At 41.7% G+C, this 18,734-nt stretch overlaps 1 protein-coding gene across 4 annotated transcripts in view; it reads left to right on the forward strand.

Annotated features, from left to right (window-relative positions):
- Positions 1-18,734, forward strand: part of GRM7 (glutamate metabotropic receptor 7) — a 274,151-nt gene that overhangs the window by 77,680 nt on the left and 177,737 nt on the right. For all 4 annotated transcript variants that reach the window (XM_032194324.1, XM_032194322.1, XM_032194321.1 and 1 more), the window contains exon 2: positions 9,747-9,963. In XM_032194324.1, coding sequence (XP_032050215.1) covers positions 9,747-9,963 — 217 coding nt within the window. The remainder of the gene's footprint in view (positions 1-9,746; positions 9,964-18,734) is intronic.

Consider the following 18,734-nt stretch of genomic DNA (forward strand, 5'->3'; position numbering starts at 1 on the left):
AATAGACAAGATCCTTTGATGCTTTGTTAAGATTTCAAATTACCTCTAGCAGAGTGCCATCTATTATTTTAATGCTGCTCTCAAGCTTTCATTCTATCAGGGCTGGAGTTAAAATATGAAGAGCTGTGCATTCTTGCATTGCAATGGGTGGGCAATCACTACCGATATTCTAACTGATGTATCCTAGGAGGAATATTGTAGTTAATATTGTAAAATCAATGAATATGCACTAGTATGTATAAATGTGCTGTGCTGGTCATAGCTCATCCACAAGATCTGCAAATCAGTAAAGTTTTATTGCCTTACTGGTTTATGAGCAAGCTGGCCAAAATTCTTAACTTAAATATTTCACTTAAAATCATGAAGTGCAGAAGTTTTGTAATAGTACGTGTTCTTTTGTCTCTACTATCAGTTGTACATCTGATAGAGGAGATAAATAATTTTGCTTGCCTATGGGAACTGAAAGAGGTTTCCTATGCCAGAATGTGTGTATTGCGGAAGCTGGAGGGAAATTTGGCTTCTGTAGGAAATGTAGAGCCTGGTGTCCATCCTGCATCCTTGGAGGAGGGCAGCAGGAGACCCTTGGTGGCTGAGGTCCTGGGGGACCTGCTGCAACTTGCTGCCTTGCGTCTGTGCTTGCCCAGCCTGACCCTGCTCTGAAAAAAAAATCTTAATGTATTTAGGGCTAGAAATAGTAATTTTAAAAATAGAAATTATTTTTGAGGTTAATAATATTAAGTGAAATTATAGATAAAACAAGATAAATTATAATGTAAGAAAAATAAACAAAAATTGAGTTTGCTTCTAAGAAGTGATCATTGAGAAGCCATCTTCTTCATGATTGCATAAACACAACTTAATGCCCAGAGAGAAATTTCCACATGCAAATCAGGCAACTGTGCATTGAAATATCTTTTTCCATTTCACTGTAAATTCAATTACTGACTTCTTTTTTTTTCTTGACAGTTTTGAAAATGGATATTCAAGGAATGCTTTGGAAAAAAAAAAAGTCCCAAAGTAGTCTTGCAAATACAAATAATATCTGCAAACAAAAGGAATGCTTTTTTTCATGTTGTTGCTGGTGTGCTGTCACAGGACAGCTGATCCCACTGAAATGTTAAGGAATATGACATGTCTTTTGAAGAACACAGGAGCATATTTTTGTCTCCTAAAGGAAGTCTTAAATATGTATGAAGCTTTTGTGTCCAAGCTACACGATAGACTGAGATTTTTATTTAAGTAATTCCCTAAAGGGAAGACAGTGAAACAGTTTAATTCCATTTGGGCCTCACCTATTTCTAAACCAATGTGCAATACTGACAGTGCTGCTGAAGGCCTGTTCTGTCTTCCTCAGAGGTATTCTGCTCTTGCAGGAGCAGTGCAGTGGGAACTGTGCATTTTGGCACGGCCTGGTTCAAAGATTTCCCAAAGTTTGATTATTATTTTTGGTCAATAAAAAAAAAAAAAAAAAAAAAAAAAAAAGGTATTAGACTGTTAAATGTTAAGAAAAATAAAAGCACTTTCTGGAACTGTAAATCTCAAAGCATTCAACAGAGTAAGTTATATCAATATTGGTGCTTCATTCCCCTGTTAGTTCTCTATTTGCAATAGGTTCTCAACCAGGCCTTTGATTCCTATGTTACAGATGAAGGTAACATAGGTGGGCTTGACTTAGGAGCAAAAGCCTGGAATTGCAACCTGTAGATGTTGCTGTCCACTTAACTCTTGTACCTCTTCCCATTGGAAACGCATTTGATCTGAGTTTTCTTCTTTCTTTCCCCCTTTTTATTTTCTCCTCTGAAAAGAATAGCAGCTTATTCAGGTGTATTTACTGTTTTATGGCAGTGCTGAAGCATGGAGACTGGCTAGCTGGTTGGATGGGAACAGGTTAAAGTGACTGCAGTCACAATAAATGGGACAGTCTTGCTTTGCAATGAATGCAGTGTTGTTGAAGAGATTTCTTCAAAATTTTATTTATACCTCTGTAGGAAGAGAAGAGAGCCTGTAAGTTCATTATAAATTGATTCATAGTACAAGAATTTGTAGATCTTAGCCACTTGGAATACATTTAGTAAGACAGTTATCTGTCTTTGTGTGCCTGTGCACCCTAATGCACAGATTTGACAACTGAAAGTATTAACAAAGAACATATAAATGGAAAATTCTCAGGGCAGAATACGTAAGCTTGTTGAGACAAGTGTCTGTTCTTACTTGTGAGAAGGACGGCAGTTATGTACAGCCTCATAAAGGGATGAGATACCTTTTTTTGTGCAAGACCTAATTTTCATTAAAATTGTGGATCCTGCTTGCAAGTCATCTATCTAGTGTTCTTTTAGCATTTAAAAGCTGTGAGCTCACCTCACATTCTGCAGATACAAAAGCCCAGGCTGTGCCATAAGCTCACAGTTGTCACAAATAGACCTAGCCCTAGGCACAGGTCATCGATGAAATACATGTATAGGGATATTTCCTATTTGGTGACATCTCTCATAGTAGTAGGTGGTGGTTTTTTTCTTCCTTCTTGTTTTCTAAGTTGATAGAATGCTCCCGTGAGCTTTGCGGACAGTACTAATTGCTATAATTATTGTTCTCTTAATTGCTACAATTATTTTTGCTGGAATAATTCGTATGAGTACTTTCCTATTCTAGAAAAGGAAACAGAATAAACCTTGTAGATATGGAAAATACTCCCAGCTTCCCACTATAATTCAGGTTGTCTTCCTACTTGATTGTCATGATGGTTATGTTAGGGATGAAGGATGATTTATGTGCCTGGAAATAGTCTCTTTCATATGCTCTTCTCAGGTTTGAATTAAATTCAAAACAAACAAACAAACAAAACACCTTGAATTGAACACTAATTAAACTGAGAAGGCCAGCAGCATTCATTTTGTTATTTGAGAAAACCAAAGTGGCCTTGGAGGTATTTGTTTCAGTAATGGATTGCCTCCATGGCAGCGTTGGCAGTCAGGGAGGGACAGACATTGGAGGTCCCTTTAGGCGAGGTGTTGCTCTGGAAGCACCAAGGTGCTGAATTAGGAGGTTTCATTAGGCAAGGTGTTGCTCTGGAAGCACCAAGGTGTTCCCTCCTGCTCCAGGCCACCTGCTGGGTGCAGGGCCATGGTGCAGCACTGCCTCGTAACAGCCCTGTTAGGGTCTGTTACTGCCCTGTTTGGTTACAGTAAGTCGTTTAACAGGACTGGTCTTCCCTCTTACTTTCCACCCAACAATCTGCATGGAGCTTCAGATGTTTTTTTTGTTACGTAGTGAAACTGAAATATGTGCTGCAGAGCAAGACAGTTCGGTGAGATGAAATTCCGTACCCTCCCTGATGCTACCTGTCATCGTGGCACTCCCCAGATGTCTGATATGGAGAGGTCCACACAGAGGTGACCTTGTCTGGCTTTTCATTGGTATATTGAGAATATTTGTACTTCTCCATAAATTGGTAATTTTGCTACCCCACATGGAAGCCCCCAAAAGAAAAACGAGCTTGCATGAGGTTTGGGAGCTCTGACGTAGGCCCTCAGCTGCAGAAGCTGAGCGCTTTTGAAAGCCTCTCTCTTAAAAATGGAAGTTGAGTGATATGTTGTCCTTTTGGTCTATGAGATCAAGTTCAGAGAAGACCCACTCGGCTATCAGCTGAAGTCACAATACTGAACAAGTGGGGTGAGGTGGAGCTCAAATGGCATAGGGAGGCTTGGCAGAAGGGGCAAACACAGGCTGAATTTATGTACATGAATCATTTATTGAGTTTATTTTCTTGGTGTTTCTTTTTTCCTCTTGAAGATATTTCTGTTTTATTAAATGCACTTCTCCTTCAGGCTCAGCATCTCATTTGTATTTGATGTTGTTTATATTTGTATGTCTGTACCTTATGAAATATCTATCCAATTCCCTTGTAGGTGATTGTGTTGATCTCTAATACATCATTAGGAATTCATTGTGGGATGAAGTAAAAGAGGCAGTGATGTGAGCAAACAGGGCCCTGTCTGAACACCAGGAGCTTTAGTAATTGGTAAACAGAGTGAGAGAAACTGAGGTGAGCCGTAAATAGATTCATGTTTTCTGAAAAAAATTGTTATACAAATGCCCTTCTTTAGATGTGCTACTTCTGCTGAGAAGTTGCTCTGGTGGTGCAACTTCTGTGTGCAGCAACAGGTTAGCCATATGTTAACACCTTATACGCTATGACAGAGCTGTGGAGAAATAATTCTTATTGTTCTGACAATTGATTTACGTGAAAGCTTTTTTTTGTAAATTGTTTTGCCTCATTTTCTAATTGACAACATTTGATTCTTGAGTGTAAAAATCAGCTTGAAATGCACTACTTCTGAAATTTCATAATAAAGCATAATAGGGACGGATTATCAAAGCACTTTAGTAGGATTTGTTCTCATCATTATCCAAGGCTGTTGGAAATATTATTACCCAGTCTTTTAAGAGCCCTAGAGGAAGAATTGCAGCAATATTTGTTGTCATATGCACCTTTCAGGAAAGACCCCCTGAAATCAGGCACATGTTGCTAGGAAGGCAGCACGAGACAGCCCACCCCAAGCTGCTGGTGTGCCAGCACTGAGCTTTTGGAAGGGCAGGGCAGGAGGAGAACAAGGCAATGGCAATACTAGTTGTACATCCCCTGGGTCCGTGCCACGGGGCTGCAGGGTGCCCTGGCACACAGCCAAGAGCCCTGGTCACGCAGTGTCCATGAGTGTCAGCTGCTGGCAAAATGCAGAGGGCTCAGATTCCCACTGCAGCCTGGTGGGGATCAGCAGAAAGATTCTCTTCTGTTGTCTTTGCAAGCGCTAGGTCACTGGTCTTGTTTTGCATCTCTGGTGAAATGTTCTTCCTATTGGGAACAATGTGAAAATGTAAAAAGCGTAGGTGAGTTTAGCCCACAGAAAGCAGCTAGCTAGAAGCTTCAAGTACTTTTTTAATTCAAGGCAATAAAAACAATTATGTGCAGTTCACAGGATGCTGAAGCTGTTTGTTATGCAATTTGAGATGTAAATGGCGAACAAAGAGTAGTTGTACTAACCGATGATTAAATCCTGACATGAGAAGTTTCTACATGAATAAAATCTGGGACCTAAATGGATTTAAGGTTGTTAGTCATCCATCAATTCACACCAAAGAGTTTAGCAGCCAAGTGAAAAGTCTTCAGGCATCTTATTTGCACAGAGTGAAATTACTGGCAGGTTTGTGCAGTTTGTGTAGACTGACACTGCCCTGTCAAATCAGGAAGGTTCAAGAGGCTTTATCAAAGTGGGATATGCATTTTTTTTTCCATTGTCTGGAAATCATATTAATGAAACTTAATAAGAAGTTGAAAGTAAAATTGCAGCAAACTGTGAACTTAATATTACCATGGTGGGAGCTCATTAATATCTCAACAGGTATACTCATGCATTATCTTAATTGCACATGATCCTTCAGAAAGTTGCCTTTTCTCGAGTTTTCTGATGACTGTCCTTTGGTGAGGGGGTTCAGGTGCATCACTTCATTATTCTTTTAATAAGTTACTGAAAAGGCAGCCTACTGCACTGACAGGCCAGTTCTTGGCATGCCCAGTGGGGATGTGTATGGGGAGGAAAATGGAAAATGTGCAGTTTTTTCCCCTTGAACCAACCTCCTTCGAAACTCAACAAGTTTGCATTCTGAACTGCTAAGTTCTAGACCCAATGATGGAAGGTGTTTAATGTTGCAAGCAGTGACTTGGAGCCCATCAGAGACGTGTTTTATTCTTGGGATTTTCTGGAGTGGCTTTTGGTGCAACTGCTCATGACACAGACCAGCTTTTCAAACAAGGCAACCAGGAGTGGTGCAGGGATGCAGAGAGAGCTTTCCATTAGCAGAGGTAAATGAGATTAATGAAGAATAATGCTGAATGTTAAAAATAAATTAACATTAATTAATCACTGACTAATGGAATGCTCCCAGCATTAATCATTCACTCCTATTGAAATCAGAACATCAGCCAGGGAAACGGCACAAAAAAGTCCTGCGTGTGAAGGTGTCTGCCATAGTCTGTAAACACGGCCCTTTCTTACGGCCGAGAGTAAGGGCTGGGGGATTTTTATCCTCTGAGCTTTACAGATCACAACTCTACTGCCAAGATTTTAGAGCCACTTGGAAAGTGGAATGAGGTTCCTTAGAGCTTTCTGATGTTTCCAACATGTTTCAGAACAGAAAATAGAAAAATGTGATGGAAGAGAAAGCTTGGTTCTTTAAAATGGTTTTGAAAGAGGGATGATCAAAGACAAGTAGCAGATTTTAGCAGAATGAAAGAAACATAAATCATTTAGAAGTGACAGACAAGTATTTGACGGGTTAATTAAAAATAAATAGAAATACTCCATGCTAGGATTCTGACATGAAGCCATTGTAACAGTTGCTGGATCTGTTGCCATTGCAGTCCTTCCCATGGCAGCAGGGTGTGACGGCTCCAGCTGGATCGCTGCAGAACCAAGAGGAGAATGAGTGTGGCTGAAGGGAAGAGGAGTGGTGTGTATGAACACCCGTAGAAATGGGGAGAGACACAGGGAAAGGAGGAGCACAAACCCTTTATTTAGGTGCTGTCTGTTCACTTGGGAAGTCTATTGAAATGGGTCAACTCGCCAATCTTTTTTGCGTGCAGGTTAGCCAGTACTGTCTGATATCAACAACAAAAGCAAACCAGAGACAACCAGCAGTGGTTGGTGAGTGCCAGGATGTTCAGTGGGCACACTGCATGGCAATAGGACTAGGTTTGGGATCATTCTCACTGCTCCGGTTTTGCTGGCATTGCCTTGCAGCTCGTTGTGCCTTTCACTCACTCATCCTTTGTCTGTGCATGCAGAGGCGGCTTCCCTCAATGGGACTGGCCACTCAGTGCCCTTCCACAGCACTAAATGTGGGTTTTACAGACTGGCCAGGCAGTTCTCCCTCTGTCCAAAGGGATGGAGAGAGAAGAGATGCTAGTGAAAGTCCAGCTGGTCAACTGCGTTCCTGTGTGGACAGCTTTACTTCTATTTGCATGATGTGTGGCACTGGGGTGAGCCGGGAGCTGCAGCCTCCTGCACTGACGTGAGGCTGTGCCAGTCTGAAAAAGCTGCTGTGCATGCTTGGAGTGGGAGGTGGACCAGGGGGATGAATTCAACAACCAAAGTGTAATCAAACTACAGCCCATCTTCTTTTCATTCCCCCATGCATGTCCTGTCTTGTATGGAGAGTCCACCTTCATAATCTTTGGGAACAGAGAGCTGCAAAGTTTGGCTAGCTTGGGGTCTTCATGAACTGACTATTAAAAAGGAGAAGAAATGCCAAACTGTTGGGTTTTAGCTGATGTAACCAGATGTTCAGTTTGCACAACGGGGATGCTGCCTGGGTGCACAGGAAGGAGTGTGGGAAGGGAAAACAGGTGTCAGACATGCTCTGACATACCGAACAAAGTTGGTCTCTAGTGGCTTTGGTCTATGTTGTAACCATTTAATTACTTTTCTTGACTTACAAAAATTCTGTTTCTTCAGCTCTATATGTTGCTTTTAGATGTCCTCTAAGAGAAGTTGATAGAAAAAAACAATATATGTTTTTAATACTGAAGTGATTTAAACAGCCAGAAGTGTTTAATATTTTATAGACAGAGGAAAAAAACTTAAAAGACAAAAGGTCTCCTAAGTAATATAAGCACCGGAACAAATTCTGTAGAAGCTTTGTTTTTTTTTCTGTAAAAGTGCAGAATATGGTCCTTTTGATTTTCAGTTGACAAAGCAGTTGTTTTCAAGTTGGAATACAAACACTTGCCACAGGTAAAATAAAATCGTATTTCATCCCTCCTTTTATTTATAATTAAAAAAGCAGCACTTGACTCTCAGTGTGACTCTGTGTGGGACTGTATGGTGTGCGCTGGATGCTTGTCCAATTAGCAGTGGGTAAGCAGCACCCCCAAAGGCAGCCTGGTTAACTGTCCCCTTAATGATGGCAATCCAATGGGCAGATGAGTGAAGCTGGGAAGCAGCTGAGCTAGCTCCGTTAGTTGCATTGTGCAAACGAGAAGAGAGATATCCTAAAATGTCACCAATCATTTATTACAACAGTGATCACGGGCACAGACAAATTAAGAATTCCAATTAGTTTTGAAGCCAGGGTGCCCAGTATTTTCTGTGCAACCCTAAGGTGCAGATTAAAAATCAAGAACCCTGATAAATTGTTGTAATCGATCTATTTGTCTTTGAGAGTGGTCCCCAAGCTTTGCTGGCCCCTAGGCAAACCACTGAGCAAATAAATCATGTAACAGTGGTCAACACCATGCTGGCTTCTTCCCGTCAGCCTCGATGTTAACTTTTTTTTTAATTTTCTGTGACTGGAGCACTGGCAGGGTGCTGTCCGCAAGCCATGGATCTAAAATAGATCTGGCAAGGCTTCGTAGACGTCTGCTGTCTTGCATTAAAAACCTAATGGCCCCAGCTCCCGGCTGCCTGGCTGTGAAACCAGGGGATGTGCAGGGGGTGCTGTGGCACAGGAGAAGGACGGACCCCTCTGAGCAGCTGGGCTTCAGGTCTTAGGTATCCACAGTGACAGTCACCATCCATGTTTCATTCTGGGCTCCTGTTGACTGGTGCTAAACAGACCCTAAATAAGCCATGTGCTATGGTTTATTGTTTTTTATAATAAACCAGTAGATACTACCTTTAAAAATAGGAACATATCTCTACAAATGTCTGTGTATTTAATAATTTGGGATAGTTTGGATACATTCTCCTATCTCCGTGGTCTTCAGCGGCAATTCTGCTTTTATGCTGCTGTGGTCGTTGCTAATGTACATCTGGGCATAGTGCATATCCCTGGGAAAAGCCACATTTGCTCTCATCTGCTGCTGACTTCTGTGGGCAGGGAAGGCGCCAGTCCCTTGCAGTACCGAGCCTGGGGAGATATAATGTTGGCTCTTCTGAGAAGGCAAGAGTGCTAATAAATACTTGTGGAAATGCTGTGAGGAGAGAGAATATGAAAATGCAGAAGATGCTTGTACTGAGGCATGAAATACTGACCTTCCCACAGTCTAAAATCATTATATATGATCATGTTTGTGTATATTTCAAATCTTTTTTTCCCTCCTTGGCATCTCAAGTGAGAGTTATGGAAGGCTCCTTAAATTAAGGAGCAGTCCCAGACTGTTACTCAAACAGTTGCATAATGTGTTTGGGGATTAACATGCTGTCAGCTTGATAACTGCTTTGGGGCCTTTGTTATCGAGGAGAAAATAGCCCTAGACAATATTCTAGTCTCTCTGCTATAAAAAGTAACTTTCAGTCTATGTCGCACGCTGCCATGAGAAGGAAATATTCCAGGGACTGATGAAAGCTTCTTCTGGCTTTTAGTCAGTGAGGACAGGTCTAGATTTCAGTCCTGCTGGATTCAGGATCCCAAATAACCTGACTCTAGGAAAACCAGACCACCAATAAAAAGGACGTAGAAAATAAATGGTTTGTGTGCACTGCATTTGATTAAGGTTGCCTTAGTGGAAGACGTTATAAATGTAACCGTGTGCCGTCGTTTTATATTGACTAATGACTTTTTTTTTTATATAACTTTCCATTTGAAGTCGATTAAAAGATCACTTCTTTATTTGTATGTTCTAAAGGAACATGGCAAAGAACTACGGATTGCTGTAAGGAAGGTGAACTGAGGCTCAGCGGAAGCTAACTACTGAGACAAGTGCAATGTGTATGTGAATGTGTATATTTATCAGAAATTATTTTTTTCTACAGATCCCACAAATCAGTTATGCCTCAACTGCACCAGAGTTGAGCGATGACAGGCGCTATGATTTCTTCTCACGTGTGGTTCCTCCAGATTCCTTCCAAGCACAAGCAATGGTGGACATTGTGAAAGCTTTGGGATGGAATTATGTGTCCACTTTGGCATCTGAAGGGAATTATGGAGAAAAAGGAGTCGAGTCCTTCATGCAAATTTCCAGAGAGGCAGGTAGGCAATGCCCACCCTCCCCCCAGAAAACGCTGCAGAAATAATTGATGTTATTTTGTACCAAATGTTATGTTATTTTTCCAGAACATATATCTGATTTTAAAGTTGTTCCAGTTCTTTGCAATGCCTTTGTAATAGCTCCTAGGTGCTCTCATTCCTAAATTGCTTATGGAGTTTTAGAAAGTTTGAAATGTTAGTGGTTTTCAATCATTTCTGGAGAAAATAGAAAACCCTGAGTCTTATCAAGCTTTCAGTATCCCACCGGACAGCATTATATTATGTTGACATGGGTAGAAGACAGATTTTAAAGTGTTCAGCTTTTATCTCTCCACAGCTAGAAATTCTTTGAAGACTGCTTGTTACTAGACATCGACTTGTGTCATACTACTGCTGTTCATGTTTCAGATCGCTGCCTGATTGTGTTTTGCTTTTCTTAAGCATTTCTCTTGACCGATTCAGCTGAGAAAATTCATACATTTTACCTGAAGGCTCACAGATTGCTGGCCTGGGTTAAGGAGGCAAGAAACTCAGCAGCATGGCATGAGGCACATCAGACCTTTGGTGTGATGCATCGTGTGCACCATATTTTTCTCATTGCCTGAATGTTTCATTTAGTGGTGTCCCAAGAAGGACAAAAAAAGTGAAAATAAACATTTTCAGTGTGCTGGAGAACATCACCACGTGTCAGTGAGAGATGTTCCAAGAGGACATAAAAATGCTGCGTCTTGTGCTTCATGAGGCTTATGGTATAGAGTTGAACCATCATAATTTTGTTGACAGAAAACCTACTTTTACAGTTTGTTTTCCTGTTCTGACTCAAAACGTAGAGCAGGCCTGCCTTGAAGGTGTGACTGCTGTGTCAGCGTGCTCATATCCTTGCCTCGGTAACTTTCTCTTCAAGGGAAAGTAGTTTTAAATTTCCCCAGAGATGACAAAACATAGGAGGACTTTGGATGGCACTTCAGGGAATACAGCTATAAATCCACGGTGAGCTAATTTGCAATGCAGAATCATTAACGTTTATAAATTGAAATATTTGAAGTAGGTTCCTGTGCTACTAAGAGAAAATAAGCAGAGGATGTCATTCGGCAGTGGTGATGTATGTAAGGCCCATCTCCAGTAAAGTACACTGATGTACACTAACGTGGTGTGGAGCACTGGAAACCCATTCTCATTTTAAAAGAATAGGATCTATTGTATTCCCTAAAGGAATTTGCAGATGTACCACCCTGTTACCTCCCTGGCATTGCACTGCATAAAAACAGCATAGCCCGAGCCACAATTCACTCAGGATTTCAGAATTCACTAGGCAGGTTGCTGAGTGCCTGCCAGACAGCCACAAAAGGACCAGGACAGGACAGGCTCTCCTCTGGGGCATCCCTGGGAGGTTTCCACTCTCCCTGTGGTTGCAAAGCTGGCACCACGATGAGCTGGACTTTGGCAAATTGTCTGCGTGCCCGACAGGGTGATGCGCCAGCGCTGCATCTTCCTCGTAGCATCAGACGAGGGGCAAACAAGGGGAGGGCTGCACTTGAGAGAGAGAGGGGTTTTGGAGAGGAGAAATGAAATTGTTGCATTATGTTGATACCGCAGGAGGAACCGATATTTGCATAAATTCATCTGTTCGTTTGAATGCATATTTATGTGGTGTTAAAGAAAATGGTTTTTGGATTTAATACCATAGGAAGTGACAAATACCAGTGTTCATTATAATTTAAAATTTACTTTATTTGCAAATATCCACTGTTACAAAATCATATGTGGAATGTGTTTTCTACGTCAAGGACAAAGCTCTAGCTGAATAATACTGTATCACTTTACAGACTTTCTGTAGAATTAAATAATGATAGGAGCTGTTCGTGTAGTCAATACGTAATTCAACGTCCTTCATATAAAGAAAAAAGCACAAAACCGAAAGAATAACCTGCTTAAAACAGCTTTGCATGCAGGGTGATATAGGCCATGCCTACAAGATTAAGACATGAAGGTGGATAGTGCATAAACTTTCCTAGTGACACGCAGCCTGTCTCATCTGGAAATGCGAATAATCCCATCCCCATGCTGCCTTCGAGTCGAGACAGCAGCCTTGCCTTCTGAAGGTTGCACTGAATTTGTTTTGTGCTACACAGATAAAGCTAGGTGAAGTTCTAAGTGGATTTAATGCCTGCCAACTTGTTCCCTGTTATTTCAAAGCCCTGAGAAATACAAGAATGTCCTGCTGTATATAAATGCAGAGAGCCCAAACAGGTGATGGGCAGGCCATCAGGTGAGTGCTGTAACACCAGGGGCTGGAAGGAACCTCCCAAGGAAGCAGTGAGCAGCATTGTCCTCATCAGCTGGTGGCTGTGGGGTAGTTGTCAGCTCCTCCCTCGATCTGGCTATCCAAAAACATCAGAGTGGCCAGGGGCTGGGTCTGTGGGAGCAGCTCTCCCTTCCCCTAGTGACAGCAAGGAAATGGGGCAGAGAGCTGGTGGTGGCCACACTGCTGCCATGCCCGGGGAGTTAACGCTGTGCTTGGGGTGCTGACCAATGCTTCTGCTAGTTACAGAACTCGTGCTAGAAGTGATAAAAATGCAGCAACAGCAGCAGGAAGTTTTTGCATAGCCAGAAGATGCAATCCTCCTGACAGTCAGGGAGGCGGTGGGCTGCCTGCTCTTACTGTATGTGTGGAGTGCCCTGTGGGAAGGTGGGGGGGAAAGGAGAGGTGTTCCAGTTCAAAGTCATGGCTTTCACCTCATTCTCCAGTTAGCTAAGAGATGCAGTATTCATCAGGAAGAGTTGTGTGATGTTTAGAGCATTGTCCGTCTAGTTTTCTGCTTAGCTTTCGGTCCCATTTGGGATTTGGATGCTGGGTGTATTACAGCTTCCTGCTCGAATCAGCTGCCAAAGCCCATGAAAGGCTTTGCAGAAACACCATGGCTGTGTGCAGACAGACTTGCTGCTGCTCCACAACCCAGGAACCTGGTATGCAAGCAGATAGCCCAGTGAAGCAGTGGCAGGACAAACCCTACAGCCTGGTGAAAGCAGGCAACACATGATGTGCTTGTTCAGCCCCGGCTGCATTATGCTTCCTGGGCCAGGACATGGAGTTACGGTGCTGGCTGCCTGCAGCTGGCGGTCTGGGGGCTTTGCTGGTGTGAATGCTGCCAGTGGTGACCCTGTCTTTGGGAGCAGAGCGGGAGCAGTGGCACCACAGAGGTCGGGGGGGGGGGGACTTCCCAGTGCCACGGCCACTTTGCACCATCCTCGTCTGCCAGGGCCAGCAGCAGCCCTGGAGCCGAGGTAATTAGTCAAAGCCTGAGACGTGCTGGCAGTAAGCAGTCATCGTTAGTTCTCAGACGGTTGCCTTGGATCTCATAATCAGTGTATTTTGGCAGAAAAAAGATTTAGTCCATAGGTACCAACGCGCTTACTATCTTTGGCCTCAAATCTGTAGCAGGCTAATTATCCTAAATTCAGTGTTTCATCCAGACTTGTTTCTGATTCAGCCAAGATCTTAGGAATTGCAAGGATGAGTAGAAAGCATTATCCATGCTCAGTTTTTAAATATGCTCTAGTATATAATGGCTTTGCTTGATCCTAGGAGTTAATAATTCTTCACAAAGTGACTTTTATTATGAGTACTTCAAGCGAGTTTGAATATGTCATCGTGGCAGGAGATGAAGATTTGAAACATGCTCTGCAGTCTGTGGGATTAATAAATTAGGGAATGCTCTAATTACAGAAAATCTAAAGGACAATTTCGGATTATTAATGAAACTACTGAACACTCGAATTTCAAAGATTAATTTATCTTTGATTTTTTTTTAAGATTAATCTGTACCAGAAGGTTAATTGCTATCTGTAAAAAATATATATATTGAAGTCGTTAGCAAAGACCACTTGAATGCCTCCTCACAGATAAATGAAAGATCTAGTATACATTTATTCATCTTTTCCTCTCCCAAAATTGCCCATTTTGACAGATGAGTACCCTGGCTGCTGCTTTTGTGGAGCTGTTGGTGCTCAGCCTGCGGTCCAAGCAGAAGCGAGGATCTGCACAGCCAGGCTTCCCGTGCTGTTACCTCGCTCTTCTGCCTTTCCATAGCTCAGCTGTCCAAAGTGCCACCAGAAATAGGTATTTCCCTCAGCGAGGCTGCTTCTGAGCAGAGTTCAGGTTGTTTGCAGCCTGGACTTGTATCATACAGAGCAGCCTGTCCATAAGGGTGTGCCTTGCCTTAATCTGCAAGCTGAGATCAGTCTCCATGTTCTTGTTCTCAGCCATTTCTAAGGTCTGGCAAAGGAAAATTCTGGAAAAGCACGTCTTCTTTCTACGTGTACTAAAGACGCGGGGAAAAAAGATTAAAGCTCCTGTGCCAGAGGGCTGATACGATTATTTTATGTACTGAAGTTTCTACCACCAACATTTAGTTGTGGTGTCACATTTGTTAAAAGGCTATCATCACCTTGACAGAACAAAAAGGCAGAATGAACTTCAAGCCACTCTCACGTAGGAAGCACAATACTTGCAACAGTCTATTTATCTTCTTTTCCATTTTCTTTCTTTTTCGAGGACTGTTTTGAAATATTCATGTCTGTAATTCCTCTGTTTCTATGATCCTCGAGTGCTTCTGTTACGTAAGGTTGGGAACATCTGCATGCGGCAGGGATGGCTGAGATGCACAAGCTGCAGGGGCTGAATTAGGAACAGAATAAACATCAAAAACACTCATTACCAGGGCAAAGAAGGGACCCCTGAAATTTTGAATCCTTAACCTTAATAATTAGCTGTTGTTTATTATTATTATTATTATTATTTCTTTTTCCCAGCAGTATTTATCCTGAAAAGTATTTATTGAAAAGTATTTATTTTCCGTCATTCGATTTAAACATGAATTTCTTTTTTTTTTTTCCAGCTTTATATTTGGTAGTAGAAACCATGCTTGCACACATGTGTACCTATATGAGAGATTGTACTGTCACCTAACAGATTTGAAATGTCAGTCCACCTAAATAGATGAACCATTCTGTGTGTATGTGCCATTATTATCTGTGCATTAAATGGCATGGGAGTGAACACAGTTAAAAGCCAAAAATTGCGATATCATCCTCAGTGATTCACACAGCATTTTTTTAGGCTCCTGTAAATCTGTTCAACTGCCTACTATGATCCTGAATCTGTAGTTTTGTAATGGAACTTAATTTTTATGCTTTCTTTGAGAATCCCATTAGCACAAATTATTGCTGGATAGCATGAGAGGGTTAAATCGGTGCTGTGAGGGAGTAGTACAAACAGACAGTTTCTGAGAAGGGAAAGGAGACTATTTTGTCTGTCTCAAATAGAGTACTGATTACTATCACCAAGTAGAAACTCACGATTTTTATCATTTTACATTTTGACGTTAGTGAAATCTCTCCTTTTTTTCTTGATCCATTGAAGCACTTCCGAATGCCTTTAGAATACATATTGCAAGGAGCAGTTGCTTCACCACCCAAAAAAACACAAGGATTGAAGGAGCCCAAAAATGAGAAAGGAAGGTCAAAGTAGTTAGTGATGTCACGCTCTTGTCCTGTTGGGATTGTGGGACTGAAATCCCTGGCCTGTTAACGCCAGGACAGCACCATCCCAGCAGCAGCTCTGTGACGGGGGTGCTGTGGCTGCTGCAGCAGGTACACAGCTGGGGGTTAACAGTGACACTGCACGCTGTCCTGTGGGTGCCCCATCACAGCATCCACAACGTCTGAAATGTATGATTTGTGATTTCTTCATGATAGCTATCAGGGTCCAGCTTCTCACAGTCACTGTTCCAATGTTCCTTTGCCTGACTCACTGCTTCGAAAGCAGCGGGCTGAGGTTTCTGTCCACCGCAGTGACTACGTATTTAGCTGAAGGAACAGTGCTTTGCCAACTGCACTCATTGAATCTCTCTCAGCTAGAAGCACAGGGGCAGAAACCTTTTGTTGTAGTGTTTCAGCCAGAGCAAAGGGTTGAGCTGAGGTGTTGGCAAACGTGTCTATGAATCCGAAGTGCAGTCCACAAGCCATCCGAAGAAGGCAGACGTTCTCAGGGCTGTGTTTGGTGTGTGGATGTGGTGCTGTCATCCAGGGACAAGCATCTTCCAGCAGGGCCACAGCCCCCAGTGCTGAGGGGGGAGTTTATTTGGTGCATTTGCCTTTGGTTATGTTAAATGATTATTCTTTGCAATGGGAGTGGCGTTTATTCATTTTCTAGTGAGCCTGGATCAAATACAGTGAAGATAAATATATAAACCACTAACAAATGCTTTCCATTTTTCTTTCTATTTTTTCAAGCATTCATGCATCTGTCTTGTTTGGTGTTCAGTGACGTTACGTTAAATATGAAAACTGTTACTTTCCTTCCTATGTTTTGTCAAGTCACAAATGTTTTGGCATTTCAGAAAAAAGTTGAGAAATTTCTAATGTTGCACCAACTCATGTTGCGTGCTGCAGTCTGTCGGGTTTAATAGGTTGGATACTACAAGTGTTATCTTTAAGGTCCCTTCCAATCCAAGCTATTCTGTGATTTTTTGTATTCTGTCCTGTACTGGTGGTAAGACGGGTGGCAACATCATTACCAAGATCTTGTGGTTTTTAGAGGTGTGAAAGCAACAGTAGCGCTATTTCTAGAGTATACAGCATTTTCATATGAAATCTTGTCAGATTAATGAAAGCACTAAAACTCCCAGTTGTTTCAGAAACTAGTGAAAATGCCTTGTATCTCCTTGGCTGCCAGTTTAACTTCCATGAACAGAGGTTTGCTTCATTTCTTGACAACAGAAATATTACAAATAATTTACAGAAGGATTTTCTTTTAACTGTAACTGATCTAGTAGAAGATGCACTGGACTTTATCCTCTCGGGGGTTTTGGATTACAGTTCGAGTTTAATAGTATCCTGATAGTGGGAAAGAATAAGCAGCATGCAAAGCAAAGCGTACTTCTGCAAAGTGAATCTGCTGCTGTTGCATGCTTTGGGCTGTGCTGCTGTCTTTTCTGAGTAGCTGCTGTGAGAAGTGATGTCATTTAGAGGAGGGAACAGGTGATGTTTTTAAGGTGGTGATTGGCCTTCTGGCTTCACTCTGATATTGGCTGAAACACCTCAGTTGTCTGATTTAGATGCCGAGAAACCCTCTGGACCCCAGGTTATCAAAACTTTGTGAACTCAACCTTCATCTCTTTAGCAGCGCATCTTCCTACCTGAGATGCAGCAGATTTCCTGAGATAGTTGGCTCCGTTCCCTGTGTAGAAGTGAAGAGTGGTGAGATCTGAATTGCCTTTTGGAAGCATCTATTTCTCTCTACTGGCTACACAGGGAATACTGGCACCAAGTAGAAGCATGAGATTAAATAATTTGTATTAAAAAGTAATCCAAGCATCGGTGTGTATATATATATATATATATATATATATATGATATGTGTTTTCTCCTATCTTTTGTCATCACTCAAAAATAAATACATGGTATAGATTTATAAGGTTCTTACGATCTTGTTCAGGAAGGTCCTGAAGCTGATGGGAATTTGGAGCACATGGTTTCAATACCTAAAAATACTGCAGCATCAGGCACCTGTCTGCCCAAATAGTGTTATAATTCTGAGATGAAACTAGCAGGGGTCTGAGTAATTCTTCTTTCTCAAATAGACTCATGTAAAATCAATAAAATAGAGTTTGGGGAGAAGGAAGGAGATAAATATGACACTACGATTACCTTAGTGTCTGCTTATGTGAAATTTGAGACCGGTTCCATGCTGATACATGCAGAAACTTGCATTCTGTCCTCTTAAATGATCTCACACAGCTGGTTTCTTGGCTAAGAAGAATTTAACTATTATTGGATAGCTGTAACAGGCTGTTGTCACAGTTACAGCATAAGTCACTTTAATGATAAATATCTGCCTTTTCATGGCATTTATTGAACATTTGGAGATTGCTTTTCAAGGAACAGAATAAAATTGAAATGGGCAAGTCTTGTTACTAAAGAAATAACTGTCAGCATCCTTTAAAAATGTTACCCCAAATTTAATAAAACATTGCTTTCGCGGTTCTGAAATGTATCTTGTGGATCAGATAAAAGTAAGCGATCGGTTAAGTCTTTGTTATAGTAAAGCAGAGAAATACATCATTGAGAGATGCATTGATTTCATAGAACCATAGAATTCCAGATCATAGAATTCATAGGATCATAGATCATAGATTCTGTTCCTGAGTTGGAAGGGATCCTCAAGGATTAATGAGTCCAACTCCTGGGTCCCTAAAGGACTACCCCAAAATCAGACCCATGCATCTGAAAGCATTGTCCAAATGCTTCTTGAAGTAAAGTAAAGTCAGACAGCCTCAGGGAATGCTCCTGTATTTTGCAATGTGTGTCCCCCATGATACTGCAGTGACAAAGTTGCTTTGGTGCAGATTCATTAAGTTATTCACCCCAATCCGTTTTTCTTTTCTTTGTTCTTTGGAAGGTGGCCTGCATCTCAAGGGAAGTATGTTCCCCTTGGTAAAGACAGCAGTGTGAAGCAGAAACAGAGAAGCAACAGCCTTCATGTTCTGCATCCGTCTTCTGCTGGGAAGAGTAGAAATTTGCAACAACAGCAACAAAGGTGGTAGAGCCATTAGGAGAAGGGAGAAAAAGTATGTTAATGAGCATTAAGAAGCTTGAGGAAAAAGTCATACTGAAGTTCAAATCTGATGTTTTGGGGATGAGTGGTAGTGGGGCAAAAGAAGATTTTGGATACACTGAGCAATAAGAGGAAGGAAGGGGTCTGTGGAAACAGC

Source organism: Aythya fuligula, chromosome 10 (assembly GCF_009819795.1).
Source record: "Aythya fuligula isolate bAytFul2 chromosome 10, bAytFul2.pri, whole genome shotgun sequence".
Classification (NCBI taxonomy): Eukaryota; Metazoa; Chordata; class Aves; order Anseriformes; family Anatidae; genus Aythya; species Aythya fuligula.